The 17,879-nt window shown below is 43.5% G+C and overlaps 1 protein-coding gene across 1 annotated transcript in view; it reads left to right on the top strand.

The window, feature by feature from the left end:
- Positions 1 to 17,879, top strand: part of Slc28a3 (solute carrier family 28 member 3) — a 55,603-nt gene that overhangs the window by 24,140 nt on the left and 13,584 nt on the right. Inside the window, exons 3-11 of the mRNA XM_036186705.1 lie at positions 3,912 to 3,997; positions 5,966 to 6,057; positions 7,686 to 7,875; positions 9,967 to 10,111; positions 12,488 to 12,601; positions 13,304 to 13,381; positions 14,132 to 14,212; positions 15,677 to 15,757; positions 17,349 to 17,474. Coding sequence (XP_036042598.1) covers positions 3,912 to 3,997; positions 5,966 to 6,057; positions 7,686 to 7,875; positions 9,967 to 10,111; positions 12,488 to 12,601; positions 13,304 to 13,381; positions 14,132 to 14,212; positions 15,677 to 15,757; positions 17,349 to 17,474 — 993 coding nt within the window. The remainder of the gene's footprint in view (positions 1 to 3,911; positions 3,998 to 5,965; positions 6,058 to 7,685; positions 7,876 to 9,966; positions 10,112 to 12,487; positions 12,602 to 13,303; positions 13,382 to 14,131; positions 14,213 to 15,676; positions 15,758 to 17,348; positions 17,475 to 17,879) is intronic.

Here is a 17,879-nt window from a genome sequence, read left to right as displayed (position 1 = left end):
AGTGGGTCTTCCCACTTGAAATGACTTAATTAAGGGAAAACCCTCACAGATGTACCCTGCCACTTGAGTTTCCAGATGTAGCCAATTGACAAATTATAATAGCCATGACAACGCTGAGGTAAACTATGGGACTGGTGTGGCCATCAATGTAGTAGGCTCATCTGTGGTAACAAATGGACCTCTCTGGTGCAGGTTGTTGGCAGGGGAAAGGACCATGTGGGGATCTATGGGAAGTCTCCATATTTACAGCTTACTTCTGCTGTGAACCTGCAATTGCTCTAAAAAGTCTATTTTTTGTTGTTGTTGTTTCACACAAGAACAGGGCAAAACTCCCATATTTCATAAAGCAGGAATGCACAGGCTGAGTAGCAGCTGGTTTGGTGAAGTCAAAGGAAGCCATTTGGTAGGTCTGCACACATTGGTGCACACATCTGTGCACACAGTGGACCGACCCATCAGGGAGCGGGTGAAAGCAGATGGTGGCAGGAAGAAACACACAAATTCCAGCAGTGACGGAGAAGTGGGAGATAACCCATGATGATGGAAGTTCAGGATAGATTTGAACCCGTAATGATGGAGGTTCAGGATAGATTTGAACCCGTAATGATGGAGGTTCAGGATAGATTTGAACCCGTGATGATGGAGGTTCAGGATAGATTGGAACCCATGATGATGGAGGTTCAGGATAGATTTGCTGTCCATGGTAAATTAAACAGAAGCATCCTATAGGTGGCAGGTAGCTTGGGACACATTGACAACAGAGCATCACAACCATTTAAATCAAATATTTACTAAAGTATTGGCCAAGTTAGATGTCAGGTAGGAATAAATGGATAAGGGACTGGAGAGATGGCTCAACAGTTAGGAGAACTGGGTGCTCTGCTGAGGACCTGGTTGCCACTTCCAGCAGCCACATGGCAGCTCACAATCATCTGTAACTGTGGCTCCATAGGATCCGACACCCCTTTCTCTTTTTTCTCTTTCCCCCCCTTTTTAAAATTATATTTGTTTTAATTTTACACATCAGCCATGGGTTCCCCTGTCCTCCCCCCTCCCATCCCCATCCTGCTTTCCCCCCCAGCCCCTCCCCTCCATTCCCATCTCCTCCAGGGCGAAGACTCCCCTGGGGATTCATTTAAGTCTGGTAGATTCAGTACAGGCAGGTCCAGTCCCCTCCTTCCAGGCTGAGCAAAGTGTCCCTGTGTAAGCCCCAGGTTCCAAACAGCCAGCTCCTGCACTAAGGACAGGTCCCGGTCCCACAGCCTGGGTGCCTCCCAAACAGTTCAAGCTATTCAATTGTCTCAATTATCCAGAGGGCCTGATCCAGCTGGGGGCTCCACAGCCTTTGGTTCATAATTCATGTGCTTCCATTCGTCTGGCCTTTCGTCCCTGTGCTTATTCCAATCCTGGTCTCAACAATTCACGCTCTCACAGTCCTTCATCCTTCTCGACAACTGGACACACGGAGCTCCACCTGGGGTCTGGCTGAGGATCTCTGCATCCACTTCCATCAGTCACTGGATGAGAGTTCCAGCCCGACCTTCAGAGTGTTTGGCCATGTGATCACCAGACTAGGTCAGATCAGGCTTTCTCTCGACCACTGCCAGCAGTCTACAGAGGATGCATCACTGTGGACCTCAGGGGACCTCTCCAGCACTCTGCCCACTCCTGTTCTCATGTGGTCCTCATCCATCATGGTCTACCATTCCTTGTTCTCCCTTTCTGTTCCTGATCCAGCTGGGATCTTCTGATCCTCCAAGCCTCCCTTCCTTCAAACCTTGCCCTTCATTTCTCCCACTGTCGTCCAGGTTGGTCATGTAGATCTCATCCATTTCTCTGTCATTGGGTGATCCCTGTGTCTTTCCTAGGGTCCCGTTTTCTAGGTAGCCTCCCTGGAGTTGTGTAGCAGTCTAGTCATCTTTGTTTTATTTTATTTATTTATTTATTTTTGGTTTTTTGAGCCTCTGTGTAGCTTTGGTGCCTGTCCTAGATCTCTCTCTGTAGACCAGGCTATCCTCAAACTCAGAGATCCACCTAGCTCTGCCTCCAGAGTGCTGGGATTAAAGGCGTGTGTCACCGCCCAGCTCCGACGCCCTCTTTTGGCCTCTGGGGGCACTGCATGTTTGTGGTGCATACACTTATGGGCAGAACATTGATACACATAAAACAAAAACAAGTAAGTCTGTTTTTAAAAGAAGACATAAATGGCGGACTGTAGCATCTGGAAGTTGGTTGGACTCAGCCTCTCTTCCTGTGGCCCATGCCTTCCTAGTTCTTGAGGACCACTCCAGAAACAAAGCTGACAGGAGGCAGAAGTGGGAGAGTCCTCTACGTGCTGTGTGACCTTTGGTGTCTTTCTGGGTCGGAAGTGATCTGTCTCTGTGTTTGAAGAGCAGAGGTTAAAAGGCCACTCTGCGAGCAGCAGTGAGCAGAAGCTCTGGCATCACACCTGCCAGTGCGTGTCTAGAGCCAATCCGCACCTGAACGCTCCCCGGCACCTGAAGAATTATTGTGAGATGGACAGAGGGAGCTATTCTGGGGAAAGGATAGGTCATGGGTATTTGGGAGAAAGGTCAGACTGTTCCCAGAAAAACTATTCACAAAAAGCGGCTCAGGTGCCTGTTACACTTAAGTCATTAGGACAAGGGCAATACCTTTGTGAGTCCAGAGGGAAGTCTCAGCTCTTGAAGGAGGAGGCAGGTGCTCATATCTGCAAGCCAATCCTTGTTTGGTCTCAGTACTCTGAAAATGAGCTGGTTCAATGTAAAGGGAGAATTACACAGCCTTTGTTGTTAACTTCCTTTGGCCCTTCCCCAAACCAGAGCTGGTGTCTGGTGTCGAATGATTACAGAAGAAATGAGAACAAAATCAGAAATGCAAACATGTTCGCTTTTTTTGTTTTGTTTTGTTTTGTTTTGTTTTTTTTGAGACAGCGTTTCTCTGTGTAGTGTAGTAGGAATCTTAAAAGTTCTTATTAATGAAACCAAACCCGAGGCCAGTTATTGGGGTGATTGCTAGAAGATCAGAGAAGCAGAACAAGCCATGACTATCTCACCTTGCTAGTTCCTCAGGTGATCCTTTTTCCTCAGGCTGGAAGCTTCTGAATCCTCATCCCAATGGCTCTCAGCTGAACTGTGCTCGAAAGCCTGAATGCTTAACCAGCCGAATGCTTTACTCACTACATGCTTTTTCTCCCCTAATTCCTGGTCCTCACGCCTTATATACTTTTCTCTTCCTGCCTCCACTCCCTGGGATTAAAGGTTGGGTTTCTGGGATAAAAGGTGTGGATCACCATGCTTAGCTGTTTCTAAAGTGGCCTTGACCTCAGAGATCCAGCTAGCTCTGCCTCCCAAGTGCTGGGATTAAAGGCATGCACCACCACCGCCCAACTTCTGCTATAGTTTACTCTTCCCATTTTCTAGCCACCAATTTTGGCTTTGTTCTAGTGGCTGTCTGTTCTCTGCCCCCAGATATGTTTATTTCAGGGAACACACAATATTTTGGGGAACACAATACCACCACAGTGTAGCTTTGCGCCTTTCCTGGAACTCACTTGGTAGCCCAGGCTGGCCTCAAACTCTCAGAGATCCTCCTGGCTCTGCTCCCGAGTGCTGGGATTAAAGGCGTGCACCACCACCGTCCGGCCACATGTTCGCTTTTAAAAATTGAAAAAGGTGGTGATAGGGGGTTACCAGAGGCTCCTCTGGAAGGAAAGAGGAATAAGTGTGATCCTGAATTTCTGGTGACTGAAAAAGAAAAAATGTCCATGCAGTAGATAAGAGGAGCCATTTCCTGTATAATAATTTTAAAAGGATTGTTGAACATTCTTTGCTTGAATGCTGAGCAAAGGAGTCCTGAGTCCGTGGTGCCCAGATACTCATTATTCTCTCTCTCCAATGCTTGATCTCCAGGATGACAGGCAGATCACGATTGAGCAAGAGTCTGTAGGAAACCGAGATGACCTGGAGGATGATGACCAGGATGAGCATCAAAAAGGGTACCGTTCTTAAACCAGGGACATTGCCACATCTACCCACTATGTGTTTTATTCTATGTTTTGTCATTTTGTTTTATTCTCTTATAAATTAAATTTTAGTATGCTTCATAAGAAATTGTCACCACCTCGAGCCTCACCCATCCGCACCACTTGGAAAAAATTAATGGCCTTTGGGGGTGATAGATGTGGTCAGTTTGAAAAGATGTTGCCCTAGGAACCAGTATTTATTTTCACATTCACCCAGGACAGTCTTCTCATTAAAGGTATAAATTTCTAACCAATGGCTCCAATCCCTAGATAAAGAGTCAATTCATCTTCTCCATATCAATCAATAATAATTGATTTCTCAAAGCCTACATTAAATCTCAGGGAACTAGTCCAGGGCAATGGCTCAGTGGTAAAGGCACCTGCTGCCAAGCCTGGTGCCCTGGCTGCAGCCCTCAGGACCTACCTGCTGGAAAGAGAGAACAAATTGCTGAGCATTGTCCGATTTCCCCATTTGTTCTGTGGCACACATGTGCCCAAATACACACATAAAACAAAGAAATATAATGACAAAAATTAAACTGTTGCCTTTTTTATCTTGTAGCCTTGAATTAGTTCAAGTTTTTATAATCTCCTAAAACAGGAGAGACATCCAGTGTGACCTTGAATTTGCCCTTACCATCCTCTTGCCTGCTGTCAGATGCTAGGGTTATGGGTGTGAACCATCACACCTGATTGAGGCAGTATTATTATCTTGATTTTTGGGTTCTCATAATGAAGCTTGAAGACGTGACCTACCCAAGGTCAGTTCACTTGAGAGCAAACAGTCCAGAACTTCAGGCAGATACTGCGTCATAATACATGGGTCCATTTTCTAAATTCCTATGTAAAATTTTGTTTAAATTGCTATATCTCTAAAGAACTTTTAAAAGATTTCTCTATTTTTTAGTGTATGTGTGTTTTACCTGCATGTATGTCTATGTACCATGTATGTACCTGGTGCCAGTGGAGGCCAGAAGAGGCCATTGGATCCCCTGGAGCTGGTACTATAGATGGTTGTGAGGCACTATGTGGGTGCCAGGAACCCCTGGTCCTCCTCAGGATTAGTGTGCACTCCTTACCACCGCGCATCCCCAGCTCCAGAAGAACTGTTATTCTTATGCCTCAGAATAATGTGTCTCACACCACTTAGAATATAGGCTGAGAGATCTTGATATATGTACACTGTCAAGGACATTTGTCAAGTTTCATCCTTCATTTACTTCATGAGGCTCTGATCCAGTGGGCTGCAAAATTCTCTTGAGGAGTCACATATCCTTGGGTTTCACCAATGTTCACGGCACTGAAGCAATCACCGGTGGGTTGAGAATTTCTTCCTAGATGGCCAAATGAAGCCAGTGTCTACGCCAGTGACTTTGCTTCACAGGGTCAATGGCTGCAATGAATTACACACATTCTTTGCTTTTAAAAGATCTGGTAAAGTCAATGAGCAGCAGACAGAGAGTCTATTAAAAGTGGCTCTTTACTATTGCTACTTTAAAAACACTATCTCCTCCACTGGGGGGTAGTGCATTATTGGCTTTTCCTGAACTAGACCCTGACACTTCAATTCACCTAACATCTTCTAGAGTAGTATTTCAGAATCTCAGTACACGTTTTCACCTACACTCCTAACCATGAATATTTCCCACAGTGATATGTCATTGTGTGTCTTCTAGTCAGAAGTCCTGTCCTTCCCGTGGTTTATTGGTTATATACCTGGTGGTATATAATGGTTATCCATCCCCATTCTATTCTCTCCCTCATTCAATCGTTAATCCACGTTATGGCTAGTGTCCGTCAAAGATGAATGTTCCATTTCTGCTTTGAGACATGGCTTCAGAAACCTGTTTGTGTTGCTTACGAAGCCTAGCCCAGGCTTCAAACGCCAGATATCTTGTGTTTGGGTGTTTACTCTGTGGGCCTTTTGCTTTTATGTTGCAGGTGTTTGGAAAGAAAGTATGATATCATTTGTGAGATTTGTAGAAAGCACAGAATCATTCTTCGGCGCATCATTGGGGGCATTTTATTGACTGGTAAATACCAAAGAGCCATGGGAATGATGTTGTCTTTTCTTGGGATCTTTTTTTTCCCCCTTGGGATCTTTTAAGTGTTAGCTTTCTGTGTAAAGAAAGAAATTGCTCCTTCTTCTGGACCTCACAGACTTACCCAGAGAAGTGGAGAGGTGGATCCACAAGCCCCAGGAGGGAGCGCCTACACAGATCGCTTGCCTACCTTGTTCGTGAAGCCGCACAGAAGTTCTGTTTTTGAGTCTCCTACTGTCTTACTCCATTTTCTGTTGCTGTAATTGAACACTGAGGGCTCAATCACAGAGGTTCTTCAGAACACAGTCTGGGACTACCGTGCCAGCATTTGTGAGGGCCTTCTACTCCATTATACCATGGAGGGGGCTTTGCAGCATGGGACAACACGTATTGACCCATGTCTCTCTTTCTCTTTTTATAAAGCTACTAGTAACATCATGGAGGCTCCGCCCTTAGGGTCCATCCAATCCCAATTACCTCCTCAAACCCCCACCTCTGCTACTATATGAATGTGGGGATCAAGTTTCCAACACACAGACTTCCAGGGGATACATTCAAACCATAGGACTGCCTCACTCCTAGGATTTACAGAGCCCTTGTTATTGGGACATGTTTTTTGAGGAAGTGCATTGGCTGATGAAATCCAGAATACCTGGGCAACTGACAGGCTTTGCAATGAACACCAGGTTAAACAAGAACAAAAAGTTATTGTAGGAGTGAATTCAAAGTAAGACCCAGGGCATTCTGGTCCACACTTTATCCTACATGCACATGAGAATGTATCCTGATTTTTGTCTTCCCAAAACAAAGTCTTCAAAGCTCATTGTAAAAAAACATTGTCTATAAAATGTGAACCTTCACACTATGCCCATACAAATTTGTAAAGAATGCTATACCTTCAAAGCCAAGAGTTGTGTTGGTGTTCAAACAGATGGACCAGGAATAGCAAGGGTTAGCCATCTTCCCTCTAGCAGGGCAGAGAGTCTTTTAGGTCTGGTCATATTGGACCTTCAACCACAGATAATATGTAAGTAGAAAGGCAAAGCTGTGGAGCAATACTATTTGATTGGAGGGTACACACAGCAAATGCCACTGACCTTGACACCTCTCTAGTAGCAAGTCAGACTTAACCTGTGGGCCATTGTTTGCTGACTATTTAGGATAAGAACTTTATTTTATTTTTTTGAGGCAAGGCCTCACTGTATAACCCTTGGAGTCCTGGAACTTACTATGTAGACCAGGCTGGCCTTGCACTCAGAGAGATCCACCTATGTCTGTCTCCCAAGTGCTGGGATTAAAGGTGTTCACTACCACACCTGGTATTCTTATACTTGAACCTGTTCTTTAAATGCAGCAGTAGTGACTAAGTGTTGGGATTCAAAAACTGAGAAGGTGCTGTAAGAGGAAAACAAAAACAGCATCCTTTCTCCAGCATGGTGAAATCTTAGGGACTTGCTTGAAAGAAAAGCAAAGGGCTCAGCTAAAAAGTCTGTATCCACACTAAAGCACCTCTGTATTCAACAGATACTTAAGCCTCCCCTTGCCTGAAGCAGGCCCAGGCTGGAAGCCTAGGACCACTGGTTTGTAACACTAACCGTCTGGATTTGCCTCCTGGACAGGTTTCCTGGCTTTGTTGATTGCAGCCTGTGTACTGAACTTCCACAGAGCCCTTCCTCTTTTTGTGATCACCATGGTTACCATCTTCTTTGTTATCTGGGATCACTTGATGGCCAAATATGAGCAGCGAATTGAAGAGTTCTTGTCTCCAGGCAGAAGGCTTCTCGACAGACATTGGTTCTGGTTGAAATGGTAAATGCCCCTTTTTCTCCTACTGCAGTGGAGGTGTGTTGGCTCTCTCCAGCACTCTTCCAAAAATGTGTTCTAAAATTCCATCCTCGTTTATGGGATATTGATGCTAGAAATAACTGATGCTAGGCAATCAGTTATAGTGCCTCCATTTGACCAGCAAGAAATGAAGACCAGGCTGAGATAATGGATTCATGGGGGAGTTATTCAAGTGTGCCACCAAGCCCCTTGGTTCAATGGTAAATGTCCAAAAACAATCTGCTCATCTTTATGTCTATATTAGAGAGACACCTAAATATCTACATATTAAGAATTAGCCAAGAACATGGGACAATGCAATGTTCTAGTCACACAGAAATGGTGTGAGCTTTCTTTCCACCCTGTCAGTAGGATGAGATCACGATCAATCAGTAATGTCTGTCTTGCCCCAGGTCAGAGAACAGCTGCACAATGCCATCTGGTTTCAGTGCTGACTTTCAGATTGGTTTATAAGTACAAAACAGTAAAGACTGATGACAATGTGGGCTTGCATTTTTTCTAACCTTTTCCCTTTTATATAGTTAGCATATCTTGCTAAATTCTTTTACAAAATAGAAATCATGGATTAGATTCGATCTTGAATATGCTTTATTTCACTTATTTATTATTATTATTATTATTATTATTAGTTTATTTATCCATAATTTTCAAACAAGAAATGAAGACCAAGATAAGATGATAACTCGGGGTTTTGTTTGGGGTTTCTTGTGTGTGTGTGTGTGTGTGTGTGTTTTCAATGCACAATGAACATACACATTATTTTTATATATTAAGTTGGACCAACTGGTATCCCATTATTTGCATTTATTTATTGACTACTGAATTCAATAATTTTTAGATTAGGTTTTCAATTCCTCTGATTTCTTTCTATGTCTTTCGCTCCTTAAAAACTAGATCTTGCTGGGCAGTGTTGGCACACATCTATAATCCCAGCAGAGGGAGGCAGATCTCTGAGTTCAAGGCCAGCCTGATCTACAAAGTGAGTTCCAGGATAGTCAGGTCTACACAGGGAAACCTGTATCAAAAAAAAAAAAAACAAACCTAGATTTCTAAAAACCCGCTTGATGCTGAAGATCTAGCACACAAGTTTCTGTGTCAGCTATGTACTAAAATTATGACTTTTTCTTCCCTCATCCCATTTTATTTAGTGGGAAATAGATATCTATCTTCTATGTTGTACAAAAATGTAAAGATTTCAGTTTGAGATGTTCCTTCTATCCCTGGTTAGAGAAAACTCAGACAAATGCCCTATCTTTTCTTTCTCCCCATGTCCTGATTCTAGGCTTGCCCCATAGCCAGTACCAAGATGAGGACATGGATAGCTCTGACTTGGGGAGGGGCTTTCTGCTCTAGTAATGGGGCTGGCTCCTTGGAACCTAAAGGAATCCACATCCTACAATGACCCCGAGGGCTTTTCTTTGACTTTTCACCATGGGATCTCCTCTCCTTAGAGACGGCCCTATTGGACAGTTCACAGGACTGGTTCTCTCTCTCCTTAGAGGTGGCCCTATTGGGTACTGGGCAGTTCACAGGACTGATTCTCTTCATTGAGAACTGCGTGGGCCACCCTGGACACTTCACCCTCCTTTATCTAGTTCTTCAGGATAGTGCACTCACCACATACTCCTCATTGCCTTCAGAGCCTTGAGTTACCTGTCATGTCACCAGACTCTCATGAGGGAAGACAGGACACACAGTCTGATTCAGCTCTGCTGAGGTCCCCCAAATACAGAAAACATGTTCTCTCATGAAGGGAGGAAGGCAACACCCATCCCAAAAAGGACAGAGAGAGACTAACATGTCTCTCAAAGACCTTTAAACAGAGACCAGACACTCCTGTACAAACAGCCATTCTCCTCTCTGATGCTCATGTGCTTATCTTTGAACTTGTAGCCTGTGCTAGAAGGTAAGAGGGATGTATGTGACTGTAGCCACAGCTGACTGAAAGCACAGCTTCCGGTCGTGGAGTGTGTTGTCATTTGTTAGTATAAGCCTCACCGTGTTACTCAAGTTGTCACAGTAAAGGACAGCAGCTCCTTCCTTCCATTCTCACAGGGTGATGTGGAGCTCATTGATCCTGGTGGTTATTTTCTGGCTGATCCTTGACACTGCCAAATTGGGCAAACAGAATCTGGTATCCTTTGGTGGACTCATAATGTACATTATGCTGTTGTTTCTGTTTTCCAAGCATCCAACCAGAGTAAGTACAAACTGGTCGTGGGCAGAGGGGATGCATGGGACTCCAAAATAATGAAGGGAAAGAATCTAACTATGCAAACTTTCTCCCCCCCATGTGAGTCCTTACGGTGGCAAGGGTGCTTGTCTGACTGTTTCATTTCTAGTAACTTCCAGTCACACAAGTAAAATGCCCTTCATGTCCACTCAGGTCCCTTTACCGTCAAACCCCAGGAAGACTCATCCTCTCTGACCTTTATACTCATTCCTATACTTTTTAGTTTTGAGATGGGAACTTATATATCCCAAGCTAGCCTCAAACTCTCTCCAGGATGACCTTGAACTTCTGATCCTTCTGCTTCCTCAGTATTGGAATTCAAAGCAAGTGCCCTAATGCCTAGTTTATAGGGGACTGAGGATTGACTATAAGGCTTTGCACATGCTAACTAAGTCCTCCACCAACTGAGCTATTGGTTTTCTCTAGCCTTCAATCCTGTATTTTATGAAAATTCTGTTTATGATTTGGGCTTTTTTATTCTCAAAATTTGTCCTGATACACTCTTCCCTTGTATCCAATTCTCACCCTCTTCATATGTATACACACACACACACACACACACACACACACACACATAAAATCAGCCTTCAGTCCATGAAATGGGTATGAATCTGGGACCAAAATCTTTCACCTGCAAATCACTATGACAAGCTGTAGAAGTCCTTTCTGGCTAAAAGGATGGACCCACAGAAAAAGCATTAATCAGAGACCAAATTGACCTAATACAAGGAAAATTATTTGCCCTGCTCAGATGAATATCTCCATTCTCTGTGCCATCAATCCCAAGTTTTTAGGTCACTCGTTCCTGCTACGAGATAAACGTAGATGATAGTCCATTCCTCTGTCATCATAGGTCTGCATTAGAGGTCATTGCTTCCTTTATTATGGAACAAGAGTCCCTCACCCGGGCCAAATTTCATCTAATTCACTTATAAATTGTCAGATAAACAAGCTTTGAACACAGAAAAATCAATTTCTACCTTTCCATTTTCCAAATGGAGAAATAATTGTACATGTAACATTTACAATTTGACCAGGTGTCTCAGAGACAATTCTCTGTGCCCAAGTCATTTATCAGGACTTCATTATTACATACAATATGAGTGGATACAGCCCTGATATATATTACAGAATGTCTCTATCTAAAAGTTCTCTGAGGTCTCTCTTTGTAGTGAGTGGTGGGTGAATGCAAACTTGTAGCTGACTATGGTGCTAAGAATGAGTGATGGCTGAGTGCCCAGCTCTAAATAAGACCTTTTTTAACATCCCCTCTGAGGCTCAGAAAACACTGCGGAAGAGGGTGCAAGAAGAATGGAGGATCCAGAGAAAGATAAGGGCTTTGAAATGCCATCCTAGGCACAACACAACCATTGCATTGAGTTTACTTGTGTGGGGCCTGTCTTACTTTCATTTCTTGTTGCTTTGACAAATACCCCAACAAAATCAACTTCAGAAAGAAAAAGTTTATTTTGTTCACAATTCCAGGTTATAGTCCATCACTGTGAGAAAATTAATGTGGCAGGAACATAAAGCAGCTAGTTATATTATTCACAGTCAAGAGCGGAGAGCAATAAATCAATGCGTTCATGCCTGAGCTCAGCTCCTGTCCCCACCCTTACATATTTCAGAAGAGACTGTGTAGGAAATGGTGCCACCCACAGTAGGCAAATCTTCCCATTTCAATTAATATAATAGAGATAATCCCTAATAAATATGGCCATAGGTCAACCTGATCGAGACAATCCTTCATTGAGACTCTTCCCAGATAGTTCTATATGTGTCAAATTTATGATTAAAACCATCAGTCCCATTATTATAGGCTATTGATAAATTCTAGGAGAGGTGAGGTCACTGTCTTCAGTTGTGCACCCATTGCTGAACCCCCCAGACTCAATGGATAGCTTCAAATCCACAGTCACACAGACAACCCTGTTTAAACCGAGTGAGTTATGAAACAAAGCAAATAGGAATGTGAGAAAGAGCTTTGTAAAGATGAGCAGGATAGACAGGGCTGGGAGGGGACAGGCAAGGCTAGGAGTGAGAGTAATCAGTGTGATTGCATCCATGTATGAAATTGTCAAAGAGCAAATTTAATCAATTGGAAAACAATTCTCTGCTCCTGGCTGCTTGGCCTCCCCAGCCATGTGTCACACATGAGGGTGTTCCTAAGGGAACAGTGGCCTCTTGGACATCTAACTTCCTAATAAGAACTACAACCAAAAGGTGTCTGCTGCCATTTCTGAAAGCTTAGTCTCTTCATGCCCAGTGTTGCATTGTTCATGTCAGCCTCATCACAATGTTGAAGTTAGCATGATATTTAACCGTCTCCATCTTTCTCCACAGGTTTACTGGAGGCCTGTTATCTGGGGAATTGGATTACAGTTTCTTCTTGGGCTCTTAATTCTAAGGACTAAGCCTGGATTTATTGCTTTTGATTTCCTGGGAAAACAAGTTCAGGTGAGCAGTTCAAAAGAGAGCTGAATGATCTGGAACAGGAGGTCAGGAGTTCAAAACCAGCCTTTGCTACAAGGCAAGTGAGAAACCAACCTGAGCCTCATGAGACCTTGTCAAAAAAAAAAAAAAAAAAAAGAATTTGTACTTGTACTTTTAATGTTCAGATGTAGCCCTCAGGACATATTTTAAGTAGGTAATTTATCTGTAATATTGTACCCTAATTATAATTCCACAGCCAAGTTAGGCTTGCTGCTTATGTCAAATATGTTCACCTATGTAGTTAATTAAGCCTGCTGCTGCCCCTACCTGTGTCATCCATGGCCATACCCTTATCCCTATTGCCCCAGCATCCTGAACAAGGGGTGCCAACCTTCTGAGACAGTTCCCCAAACAGAGAAAGAGCCTTTCTCTGCATCTAGTGGTAACTAGAGTCACCCTCGTTCAGCACCCTTGGCTTTTTGGAGCTGATGACCACAGTCCATGCAAGTCAGACTAAGTGTCAGAAATTGCAGGAAGTCTACATGCAGGGATGATTCCAAAGAAGGAATTCATAGCACTCACTAGAGGATCAGTGCTGAGAATATTAACTTCCTAAGTCTGCTTAATGAGTGTGCTGGCCCAGCCATCCTCTGCAGGGCCTCAGGTTCGTCTGTGGCTCGTAGTACTGGTTCATGGTTTGTAATGACTTCTCTCTCTTGGACTCAGACTTTCCTGGGGTACACTGATACTGGAGCTATGTTTGTCTTCGGTGAGAAGTATACAGACCACTTCTTCGCATTTAAGGTAACTCCAGACACCTTTTCTCTGCCTGCTTATTAAAATGCTGAGACAAAATGTGGTTTAGGGGTATTACTAATAAATTTTTCTAAATTAGATCTTGCACAAATTTTTTGGGCATCTTTCCTGACCAATTAGCTATAGAATAGTGGGAGAAGGCTGGGGTAGGGCAGGGGCAGGGTCCAAGAAGGGAGCCATCACTTCTGTTATGGGCATCCCATTTTAATGACTTCATCTAATCTTTTTTCTTTATTTATTTTATTTAATGGGTATGAGTGTTTTGTTTGCATGTATGTATATGTATCACATGCATCCAGTGCCCACAGAGGCCAAAAGAAGACATTAAATCTCATGGGGCTGGAGTCATAGGCAATTGCCATGTAGTAATTGTATCCTTTGTAAGAGCAGCAAGTGTCCTTAACCACTGAGCCATCTCTCCAGTCCCCGACTTCCTCTAATCTTAATTACTTCCCAAAGACCCCATCCCAGAAGTATCACCACTGAATTTAGAAAATATTTAAATATCCACTGTGTGGACTTTAGGAGACACACCCAAACTACCTCAATAAAGAACTAAAGAGTTGGAGGCTGTCCAGAGGGCAACCGCTGGATGGAAGCAGTCTTTAGTTCAGAGGGACTTGGCTTCTATTATGATGTTTCGAGGGCCAAAGGGGAGGCAGGGGAAGCTTAATAGGAAACTCATGGTACTTTTTGCATTGACCAGTGACCACGTTTGTGCCCCCATCCCACCCTCAGGTCCTACCAATCGTGGTTTTCTTCAGCACCGTGATGTCTGTGCTCTACTATGTGGGGCTGATGCAATGGATCATCAGAAAGGTACTGGGATGCAGGGCTATTGAAAATGACCTCTCTCTTGAACTCAGACTTTGCTGGGGAACACTTGGCTGATGTAGAGTTAGTTCAGATTCAAAGTCCTAACACATGTTATTCGGGCATTTACAATATATCCCATTCTTTCTACAAAGACTCTCCTCTACCACCATCTAAGTTCTTAAGTCCCAGCCCATAATCCACAGCAAGAATTTTATCTCAGGAACCTTCAAAGGGACTTTGACTTGCAACTCACTGGATATCTCCATGAATCCATAAAAGTTACTTCTTCAGCGAGGGAACAGGGGTCAGATGCCTGTCAGGGAAGCAGCATTATTTCTCCTTGTGGTTTCTACACAGGCCCATAGTCAGGGCTTCCCACTGGGGTACCAAAGGTCCTCCAGGCCTTGCAGATGGTACAGAAATAGAAACAAAAAGAAGTTGCTTTCGCTCTGGAAGTTTTTTAAGCATAGAATTTTTTTAAGCAAGTTAGTCATATTCTTGTGCCCCAACAATTGAGTCCTCATCTTTATCAGAACACACGGGAGCTAGAGAGATGGCACGGTTTGTAAGAACACTTTCTGCTCTGCCTGAGTTCAGTTCCCATCACTCACAACCAGGGCTCACAATCAGCTCCACTGACATCCTCTGCTAGCCTCTGTAGGCACATGCACACACGTGGCCCACAGCCACACAAAACATACACACACATAAATAAAGGGTAGAGGAGTGTCAGGTGGAACAAATGCTGGCCTCAAGCCTAGAAAACAAAATAGAGGGAGACCAACTGAATCTCCGGATCTCCCCAAGGGTACCTTCCAACAACTTCTGGCCTCCCCTTAGGTTCCACCCCTTAAAGGCCACCACTTCCTAATAACACTGTGGCTGTGTACCAGACATTTAATGTGTAGACATTTGGAGCCTCTCTAGATCTAACTATCCCATGAAGCCATTACGAAAGAGGAACCCCAAAAATGTGCTCATTTGAATTAAGAAGGGAAAACACCTTCAGCCACACCCATCTTAGCATTTCCTGTGGGCTAGCCTTGAGTAACTGCCCTCTGCCTTAGCCCCCTCTTCTGCAATACAGGGAACAACAGCATCTGCTCCAAAGAGCCAAGAATAGATGGGTTACTCAGGTCTGCTGCTTATAGTCATTCTTGGGCCACAGAAAAGTTTCTGTCAGTGGTAGCAATTATTTATTCATCACTTTTATTTAATCTACAGAAACCCATTTCTATAGTGTTCAAAAGTAGATACAGTAGTGCAGATTTAGACTTGAATGGAAAGACTTGGTTGATTGGCTCTGTGGCTGGAGGAGTTCTATGCATGTTTAACCCATCACCAACCTGCCATTAGTCGTTAAAGAGCCCAGGGTCTTTAATGCAGATTCGATTTTTAGCCGACTGTTAAGTCTTTGCTATATAAGTAGTTCTTTGCTAACTTTGTCCTTTTTTTTTTTTTTTTTAGGTTGGATGGTTAATGCTTGTCACTATGGGGTCATCTCCCATTGAGTCTGTAGTTGCTGCTGGCAACATATTTGTTGGGCAAGTAAGTTGTAATAAGAAAAACTAAGCAAAGCAAAGTAGTTGCTGATAGGGACGCTGTCTTTCCAAAGCAGATGAAGATGCCCATGGAGGCATCATCTCTTCAGGGTAGAGTGAAGAGTATAAAATAAGGAATCCCTAGGATTATGTGTGTGTGTGTGTGTGTGTGTGTGTGTGTGTGTGTGTGTGTGTGTGTAGAAAGAGGAAGGGAAAGGGAGGGAGATTATGTTAGTATGGAATTGAGTATTGAAAGCTCAGAGAGACAACACCATTGTTTTTATCAAATCATAGGACTTCTCATGTACATTCTCCACAAATCTTTTATCCTTTGAGGCCTTTGGTAAAGTCTGCAGAGGGTAGTAGCTGTTCGCCTCATGGATTTCACTGTCTGAGCTGCAGACAGTAAATAGGTACCCTCATGGTCCTCCCTGCAATGCCTGTAGCAATGAAGAAGACAGAGAAAAGCTACCACCAACAGTCCTATTGACATGTAAACTAGCCTCATCCGTGACATGTTTAGCCATCCACCTTTGCTGAACCTACAGAAAATGATTTCAGGATTTTTTCTTCTCATCAAAGATAAACTTTTAGGCTATGATTCTCACTTTCCTAATCCATCAGATGAATAAATACCCTTTTGCCTGAAGCTCATTAAACAAAGAAATGTAATCCTTCAACACTGGAGGAACCCTAAGGAATGGAGAGATTAGGAATGCCACTGAGCTGCACCACTCTGGACACATAGCTTCAGGGAAAATGAAATCCCACAATGCTGCCAGCAACATTGCCCAAAGAAAGTGGACTTGAAGCAAAAATCATGCCACAGAAAATACATAGTCCCAAATCCCAGGCTTGCAACTGCTCAAGGCAGGCTGAGCCTTCTTGGTAAGGCTGGCTCACTAGCCTGAAGCCGTCTTCAGTGTGTGTGGTGGTAAAATGCTTCCTTCCCTGGGAGCTGAAATTACAATAATTATAGTCATAAAATCTCTCAGGACTAATTAAGGTGCAGTCTTGAGATGATGGCTAGTACCTGTGGAGTAAAAGGTCTCACGTACTGGGCTCCTATTTAGTCTGTAAATTGAGACCCAACACATTCAATCTCACAGAACAATTAGAAATAATGAGCAGAAAATTGTAAAATTGCATGCATGCGTCTGTGGCATTCACTTTAATAGTTAATATGCCCAAAGTGCTGCTATTATTGATGGAGAGCCCTACATTGCAGGATGCCTGCCCTCTGTAATGAGATTCATGCCTGCCTGTTCCACTATACCCTGGCCTGCCAGAGTCTTAATTATGAAGGGGCCTATAGGTACCTGATGCTATTCTTTTTTCCATAATGGTCTCTATTTCCACAAATCATGTATGATTCTGTCAAGATCAACCTGGAAGCTGGAAAGTTACGGTGATTTGGAAATACCCAGTCTCACCTGGAAAGCTGTCAAAGGACAGACTTGGGATGGGGGGGGGGGCTTAGCATTTCTGATTCCAGAGTTCTTGGTGACACTAGAGATGGTCTAAGAGTCTCTCTAACAACTACAATAGGGAAAACAACATTAAGCATCTGAAAGCTAACATTTAACATTTGTTTCCAGACAGAATCTCCACTACTGGTCCAACCATATTTACCACATGTCACCAGGTCAGAACTCCATGCCATTATGACAGCTGGCTTTGCTACGATCGCTGGAAGCGTATTGGGCGCCTACATCTCTTTTGGGGTAATAATGCTTGGTATATAACTAACTGAAGTAAATTCTATCTCCCACTTTTTATTTATTGTTCTTTTTCTTTCTTGTTGCTGTTGGAAAATGACATCAAGAAAGCATCCCCCTTGTCAGCATGACAAAGAAGCCACTGTTGCTTTGGCATTTGAACATAGTGACCCCAAGGAGACTGAGGGCTTCACTGTCATATCCCTGCCACCTTCCTACATTATACCTAACCACAAAAATGTCATAGTATATGACAAGATTATTTGCCTAAAATTTCAATCTGGGGGAAATAACAAAATCCATTATTGACATCAGCAAAGGCAGTCCAAACCAGTGATTCTCAACCTGTGGGTCATGACCCCTTTGGGGGAGTGAATGGTCCTTTCACAGGGATCACCTAAGACCATTGGA

Source organism: Onychomys torridus, chromosome 5, assembly GCF_903995425.1.
Source record: "Onychomys torridus chromosome 5, mOncTor1.1, whole genome shotgun sequence".
Lineage (NCBI taxonomy): Eukaryota > Metazoa > Chordata > Mammalia > Rodentia > Cricetidae > Onychomys > Onychomys torridus.
The sequence above is the reverse complement of the archived record's forward strand: the minus strand, read 5'-3'. Positions and strand labels throughout refer to the sequence as shown.